This window comes from Rhagoletis pomonella, unplaced genomic scaffold (genome assembly GCF_013731165.1).
Source record: "Rhagoletis pomonella isolate Grant_MI unplaced genomic scaffold, Rhpom_1.0 Rhpom_scaffold_07165, whole genome shotgun sequence".
Taxonomy (NCBI): domain Eukaryota; kingdom Metazoa; phylum Arthropoda; class Insecta; order Diptera; family Tephritidae; genus Rhagoletis; species Rhagoletis pomonella.
Window position 1 is genome coordinate 1 of NW_023465693.1, and position 8,405 is coordinate 8,405.

At 44.3% G+C, this 8,405-nt stretch overlaps 1 protein-coding gene across 1 annotated transcript; it reads right to left on the reverse strand.

Annotated features, from left to right (window-relative positions):
- Nucleotides 1-40: 40 nt before the first annotated feature.
- Nucleotides 41-7,859, reverse strand: LOC118755736. Its single transcript, XM_036490563.1, has 2 exons — nt 7,474-7,859; nt 41-634 (listed from the first exon to the last, which is right to left on the reverse strand). Exon 2 carries the CDS (start codon nt 620-622, stop codon nt 41-43), a length of 582 nt encoding a protein of 193 aa, XP_036346456.1. The 5' UTR covers nt 623-634; nt 7,474-7,859.
- Between the last annotated feature and the right edge of the window lie 546 nt (nt 7,860-8,405).

Genomic DNA, 8,405 nt, shown 5'->3' on the forward strand with positions numbered 1-8,405 from the left:
GTGCGCGCGCACGGCCGCTGAACTCGGCTTAAGCGGCGGCTTAGACATCGTCCCCACCCTGCAGGAATGCGTTGCTGAGCGCCTCCTGCAGCTCTTTCAGGGCGCGGATCGTGTTGCCAATGACGCGGTGGGTGGTGCGGCCCTGGAAATTGGCCGTTTGTAGGCCTTGGGGAGTGCGCGCGATCGTCCGGTGGGCGGTCTTCTTGCGCGGCGGTTGCGGCGCCTGGTTGCGCGGGTTCTTCTGCGCCTTCTTCTGCCCACCTTTCTTCGGCGGTGCCCTCCGCTTGATGGGCTTGCATGATGTCGATTTGGCCCGGTTGGGCTGCTGGTTTCGTTGGCCTGTGCGCGCGGGCCTGTTAGCTGCCACATGCAGCAGCGTATGGTGCGCTAAGCCACAGGTCTTGCAACTACCCGGCGAGTCGCATTCCCCGGTAGTGTGGGTGAGCGCAAGGCAGTTGACGCAGTAGCCTTGCGCGCGGGCTACTCCCAACCGTTGCGGCGGCTTCATCGCCTTGAAGGCCGGGCACGTCCGCAATGCGTGGTAACGGTGGCAGAGCCGGCATTGTAGGCAGTTGTCTGTCTCTGCCGTTGGAGCCAGGGGGCACGCCTTCCGTGCTGCCATGATGTCTTCGATCTGGAAGTAGAAGCAAAGGCAGAGAAGCGAGAAGTACTTGTGTACAATGTTTAAACGGGAAGTTAAGACCCTTAATATACAGAAGGAAAATATGTATAGAATTATCTATTGTGCTTTTGGAAGGAAGCACAGTTTGACAAGTGGCCGCGTGATAACTCCATTTTGTGTACGGACTTCCACGACACGTATGTGGTTATCAGGGCCATGGCGAACGTTTTCGATTCGTCCCAATCGCCACTCGGTGGGGGGGAGTGAATCTTCTTTGATCACGACGATGTCGCCTTGCTGAGGATCGCTTTGTGGGGTTTTCCACTTGTATCTCTTCTGAAGATCTTTGAGGTAATCTTCTTTCCAGCGGCGACTAAATTGGTGGTGAAGTGCTTTGACTTTCTCCCACCGGTTTAGTAGAGAGAGGTTTTCCGCATTAGACTCGGGAATGGCCAACAGCGGTGCACCTCGAAGGAAGTGACCCGGAGTAAGTGCTGTCATATCAGCTGGGTCTTGAGAAAGTGCGGATAGAGGCCTCGAGTTGAGGACTGCTTCAATTCGCACCAGAAGCGTCGTGAATTCTTCGAAAGTGAACTTGTGGGTTGCAGCGGTTTTCTTTAAATGGAGTTTAAAGCTTTTCACTGCAGATTACCACAAGCCGCCCATGTGGGGGGCGCTGGGTGGTATATGTTGCCAGTTGATGCCTTGAGGGGCATATTTTTTGACAATGTCTGCGGAACATTCGTTAAGGAATTTAACGAAGTCGCGTTCTGTTGCGCGCTGGGCGCCAATGAACGTTTTTCCATTGTCGCTCATCATTTTTGAGGGAAAACCTCGTCTGCCAACGAAGCGGGCGAATGCTGCTCGAAAAGCCTCGGTTGTAAGATCCGAGCATAGCTCGAGATGCACTGCCTTTGTGGAAAAGCAGACAAAAAACTGCAACGTATCCCTTGATAAGGGTTGTAGATCTTAGCACCGATGCTTTAATGTGGAATGGCCCAGCAAAATCTACTCCCGTTGTGGAAAATGGGAGTGAGAAACTGCAGCGCTCAGGGGGTAGAGCGGCCATTATTTGGGTGCGTGTTTGTTGCTTGTACAGCGTGCACACTTTGCATTGAAAGATGCATTTTTTAATTAGAGGTTTCAGCTTTGGTACGTAGTACTCTTGCCTTACCATTTGGAGCATTAATCGTGTTTCTGCGTGAAGAAGCAGCGAGTGTAAAAACTCCAAATATAGCTGGCAGAACCTCGATTCGGTAGGGAGAATTATTGGGTGCCTTTCATTATAGCTTAATGTGGAATGTGCTAATCGGCCATTAACCCGTAAAAGTCCGTCTTTGTCCAACGAAGGATTGAGAACAATAAGAGGACTTTTTTTGTTAAGTGGCTTTTTATCTTGCAAAGCGCTTTTTTCGCTCGGAAAATGGCGTGATTGCGCTGCGTTGATAAGATGAATTTTTGAATATTGAAATTCGTTATGTGTCAGATGTGGATAGGTGATTGTGGCTACCCCCTTTGATTTGTTGCGGGCATTGCTCACGAAGCGGAACATGTACGCAGTCACGCGGAGTGCTCGAGAGAAAGAAGAAAAGCGATCAAGAAAATCGACCTCTTCTTCGAGCGCGTGATATGCCTCCACCTTGCGCTTTTCTGGTGGAGATGCACTGCATGCCTTTGACCTTGGCCATGCATCCATGTGGCAAGAGAGCCATGTTGGTCCGTACCACCAGAGTGGGGAATTCGCCAAATCCTGCGGTTTGCACCCTGTCCAATCTCTGAATCTGACCATAAGAATATGTTGCACGATTCCAATTTGAGCTGTTTTCGAACAGTTGCGACCAGTTTTGCGAGTAAGACTGCACCACACAGCTCCAGGCGTGGCAAGCTTACCGTCTTCAATGGTGCGACTTTGCTTTTTGCAACCAAGAGAGTGGAATATCTTTGGTTGCTAGCATCTGCCGGGATGTAAATCGCAGCGCAATATGCTTTTTCCGAGGCATCACAAAACCCGTGGATTTGGGTATTTTGCCCCGGAGTGAAATTAACCCATCGAGGGATTTCGATGTGGCAGATGGCTGGCAGATTTTCTGCGAACTGTTGCCATTTTGCCAAGGATATAGGTTTGGCACATTCGTCCCAATCAACGCCATCTAGCCAAAGTTCTTGAAGAAGAATCTTAGCTTGAATCATCACTGGCGATAGCCATCCTGCCGGGTCAAAAAGTTTTGCGACAGAAGATAAAATTTGTCGCTTTGTGACGGCATTCGATGTCGATGCAGGCAGAATGGTGTATGAAAATTTATCTGTGAGTGCGTTCCATTGTATACCAAGAGTTTTGGTTGTGGAAGCGCTCTCAAATTTCAAAAAGTTGGAGTCGAGAAGATCCTCTTTTGGAAATTTTTCTAAGATGGCCGGATGATTGGCCGTTAGTTTCTTGAGTATGAAACCAGCTGACTTAAGCGCTTTGATCACTTGAAGAAGTGATTCAGTGGCGTTGTCAATATCATGACTTCCGGATAGGATGTCATCCACATACGTTTCGGTTTTAAGTATTGCGGCAGCCAAGGGAAATGTCGCTATCGTATCATCTGCTAATTGATGCAGGGTACGGATAGCGAGGTATGGTGCACAATTAACCCCGAACGTTACGGTTTTAAGATTATAATCGGTGACAGGAGAGTCAGCCGATGTGCGAAATAAGATTCGCTGAAAATCTTTATCGTCCTCATGGTTGAGTGTTTGACGATACATTTTTTCAATGTCGCCATTGAACACGAATCTGTGCATTCGCCACTGCAGAATGAGCAGCATGAGATCTGGCTGGAGTGTGGGACCAGTGTGCAACACGTCATTCAGGGATTTTCCTGAACCAGATGTTTTTGAGGCGTTGAATACCACGCGAACTTTGGTGGTTACCTTATCTGGTTTGACGACCGCATGGTGTGGCAAGTAGAATGAGAAGTATTTGCCATTAGCTACTATCTCACATGGCTTCGTGTGCTCCATATGACCGAGGTCGAGATATTCTTGCAACACATTGTTATACATTGTGCCTAAGTCTCCTTTTTTCTGAAGCGATCGCTCCATGCTAAAAAACTGCTGCAGTGCAGCAGACCGAGAGTGGCCCAGAGACAGCTTTTTTGGAAATTCTTCCTTGAATGGAAGTCGCACAATGTATCGACCGTTTGGGGCACGAGTCGTTGTTGTTGCATATATATGCCCACAAGCCTGATCTTCCGGGGAAATTTGTGGAGGCTGTGGAATCTCCTCCTCTTCCCAAAACTTTCGAAGCTGAGAGCTGAGAGTTGCATTCGAGCACTCTTCTACTTGTGTCGAGAATGACACCACATTTTCGGTTACTGGACCACTGAGAATCCAGCCAAATATTGTTTTTTGCGCAAGTATTGTGTCGCAAATGTTTTGTATACCTTCCAGCAGGATTTGTGGAAGTATATCGCTGCCGATTACCATGTCAGTTTGAGCTGGTATGTGACAGCTTGGGTCAGCAAGTTCAAGGATCTTGAATTGCTGCCAGTTTTCACGGCTAATGGTGAAGGTAGGCATGTGCCTCGTGAGCTGAGGTAACACGATAGCCTGTGTGTTTATCCGTTGCATGGTTTTTGGTGCTACCAATGTGAGTGGACAAAGCTTTGAGGAGCTTTGTACTACATGTCCACCCATGCCGGAAATTTCGAACTTGGAATGTTCGAATGGTAGTTTCAACCGTTTTTGAACTTTCGAGGAAATGAAAGTTCTTTGTGAGCCTTGATCAATCAGGGCTCTAAGTTGAAACAATTCACCCTCGTGTTCAACTGCGACTATGGCAGTTGGAAGGAGAATTTTGCTATCATTGTCGGTGTGCTATGATTGTATTTGTGCTTGTTTGGAACAGCACGGTTGCTCGCTGGAATCGGAGCTTGACTGCGCTTGTCGAGCGGGAGGTGTCGACTGGGCAGTAGTGTGTTGTGCGGCGGTTTCATTCGCTCGCGCACTGGAGTGTCGAGATTGTGGTTTGGGGTTCATGTGCAGCAGGGAGTGATGTCGTTGTTGGCAATGTGTACATGACCACTTGCTCGGACACTCATTAGTGCTATGGGTATTACCAAGGCAGTTTTTGCACAGCTTGGTTTGGTTTGCGAATTGTACTCGGTTCGGTACCGAAATTCGCTTAAATTGTGGGCAGACTCTAATGGGATGAGGGGACTTGCAGTAAGAGCAAGTTGGTTCCCTCTTAGGTTCTGCCACAAAGGTTTGAGTCCTGTTAAAGGACCTGTTTTGCGCAGCATTTTGATGAGCGACTGGTTTTTGTTTATTTTGGCTTGGATGAAGCCGGTTAAGTCTTTCGACTACTTCGTATCTTGAAGTAAGAAAATCGTCCATTTGTGACCATGAGGGTAAATCTCTTCGAGAAGAGAGAGATTGTTCCCAAAGTGACAGTGTGGTTTCGGGCAATTTGGATGAGCAAATGTACACCAATATGGGATCCCAACTGTCTGTCTGGACGTCTTGGGAATTAAGAACTGACAGACAGTTGTTAATTGATGTTTGCAGCCTTTGAAGTTGCTCGCTATTCTCGGATTGAATAGTCGGCAAAGTCATCAAAATTTTAATTTGGTTGTCAACCAAGATACGTTTGTTTTCGTATCGTGACCGTAAAGCTTCCCAGGCCAGCTCGAAGTTATCATCGCTGAGCGGGTATTGCTTGACGATGGAACCGGCTTTTCCTTGAGTTTTGTACCGAAGGTGATACAGTTTTTGAGCACGGGAGAGCTTCGGGTGGTTGATGTACACCGCTGTGAACATGTCACGAAAAGCGGGCCATTCTTCGTAACCACCGTAAAATGTCTCCGTGTCACAAGGTGGGACTTGAAGAAAAACGTTTGCCTCTGCCGAGGTGTGTTCCACGCGGGGTGGTGGACTCGGTGCGGCGATTGCTTTAATCAACGACAGTTGATCGGCAATTTTAGCTTTGGTCACCTCATATAATTCAAGGCAAGTGAAGTACTTGCCTTCTACCGAACTCTTAAAGTTTTCGGGTAGGCTGTCATCTGGCTTTGAAAAAACCAAATCATAGGCGGACTGAAGCCGTGCCCAACAATCATCTAGTGATTTGTCTTTTATCATAAGATATGATTCAGTGTGGTCTTGGATCGGTGCATCACTGAATCTTGCACAGTATCTCATGATACTGTCACTTTCCGCTATAAACTTTTGAGCGGATGGGTCAAAGGTTTTAGGTTTCGGGCGCGGTGAGGGTTCCCTCTTACCACCGGTGGCTTCTTGCGAAGCAGTTTTTGACCTTGTCTCGATTTCAGACATTTTTGGTGGACTGTGTCCAAGTGGCATTTTTAATGCTGTGGAAGGTCACACATATAAAAATTGAGAGAAAAATTTATCAAATTTTACTGAGTACCACCCAGATAACGTTCGCAAAAATTAGAAAAATATATGTCAAACGAGTAAAAATTGCACTTTGTGCCACAGAAAATCAGGAAAAGAATTTTAAGATTTTGTGGCGGTGTTTGTGTTTTTTGTTTCTTGGAAATTACGTGAAATTATATTGGCTTTAATTTTTGGTTCAGCACTTTTTATTACGTGGAAAACGGAGCGTCCCAATTAAATCCGCGGAATATGGATTTGAAAAATTTCAGTACGAGAAAAAAAAATCACAAACACTTTTCACTTTTATATACGTGGTGAAATATACGTATGTATAAATATTTAATGTGAATAATTATGTAAATACTGAATAAGTAATGGGTATTTATCACTATCTAGACCAATGCAGTTCGGGAGCTTTCCTTACTGGGTTGCATGTATCTGATATCTTGAACTCACTTCTTATCGCGTTATGGATAATATTCGTGTGACAATATTCTTTGTTAGCACGTATGTACAAAAGTGCAGAATATGTAGAATGTAAAAATGTACGTACGTATGTATGTACAAATATTTACGTATGAAGCCGAGTATATGGCTAAGCTATGCTTTGTCACAGCAGTGGTGAGTTAAGAAACGAAAACAACAGAGAATTTGTTTTGATTATAGTGCGTGTGTATGTATGTGTGCGGGAATGTACAAGTGGATATGATAATACGTAAAGAGCCGCTCACCGCTGAGAGAGCGGGCTTTGATTTACGTTCTCTTAGCTTGGTGAGTGCAGCAGAGAAAAGCAAGATTGAAATAAATTAAAATAAGCTAGAGTGCGCTTGGTACGTGTGGACTGTATTGTTCGATAAATAGCAGCGACTCTCTTAGCTATTATACGAATAGTTGCAGAAAATGCAACTGGTAAAAATGTTTATATGTGCTAACGTATGTACATATGATATATGGGAAATAGTGCACTTATGTTTTTCGGCAATTTGTTTAGCCAAGTTCAACGAACTATGCGACCAACGGCAAAAATTGGTAAGCAGAGGAAAGTATGTGATTTTAATGTGCTAATATTTTGTTCTTGCACAGTGGGACACAGTAGGCATATAAACTGCAACGGAATTTATTTTGGGGTATATATCAGAATTTGTATATATGTACATATACTTATATATATATATAAGATTGGCGGTAAGTGGAGATATACCGCTTTCCGGAAAACGGAATGTTTCTACCAAAATTCAATAGCGGCAAATTGCCGATGTGAGATTTTTGGGCGGCAAGAAAATATCCGCAATTTTAGTGAAACCGTTTTTGGCGAGAATAAATACGCCTTTTATTTAATTATATATATATATATATATGCATATACGTATGTATGCCCGTTGGCAGTTTATTAGAAATAATATAACTTTCAAGAATATGAAAGTTATATTATTTAAATTTTTAAGGAAAATAAAAATTTGCCTACTTACTACTTTCCTTGATTTATGTATATGAATGTGTGTAAGTCCTTTTTGCGCCGGGGTCTTCTTGTGCTGGTGTTGTTGTTACCGCTTATGTTGATGCTGGTGATGTCGCTCCAATGTTGGCTGATGGTTTGGTTGGTTGATGGCTGCTGATTGCGCTTTGCTTCTTCTTTTAGTTGTTGTTGTGTATATAAATTTTTGAAATTTTGCGCAACAAAATTACGTTTTTTTTTCAAATTGTTTGCACTTTTGTGAATATGTTCACTTGTGTGTAGCACTTCGAACGCTTGTTTGCGCACTTCTTTTTCAAAAAATTTATATGTTTTGTTAATTTAACAATTTTTATTTTTCACGTTTCTTGTGTTTTTTTTTTGTTGCGTATATGTATATGTATGTATATACGTGCACTTTTGTTTGTATCTTTTTTCCACTCTTAAAATTGTTTTTATATGTTTGTTTTTGCGGACGTACGAGAACCGATTTTTTTTGTAGGTTTTATTAATTTATTTTTAAGTTCTAAAATGTTTCTCTTTTTTTTTTTTTTTTCTTTAGGAGCTGGGCCACGGTTGGCTGCGAAGGACCATGAATATTTCCAATGGTTGCCTTTCGCACTCACCTTGCACACACACAGTTTCTTTCCGCTTTAAGGAAATACGTTGGTTTTCAATTTTTATGTATTTTGCTTAATAGTTTGCTCATATATTCAAAGTATATTTTGGATGACACAGTTAAAAAGATGTTTTAAAATTGCTGATATTAAGGGGGGCGCGTGCGCGTTGTCCGACTTGAGTAGCTGAACTGGTTTGTGCGGATTTTCGCACGACAATTGGGAGGCGGCCGTGCGCGCTCGGTAATTATTTTCGGAGTCGCGTCGACTCCACTGCCGCCAAAGTGCGCGCGCACGGCCGCTGAACTCGGCTTAAGCGGCGGCTTAGACA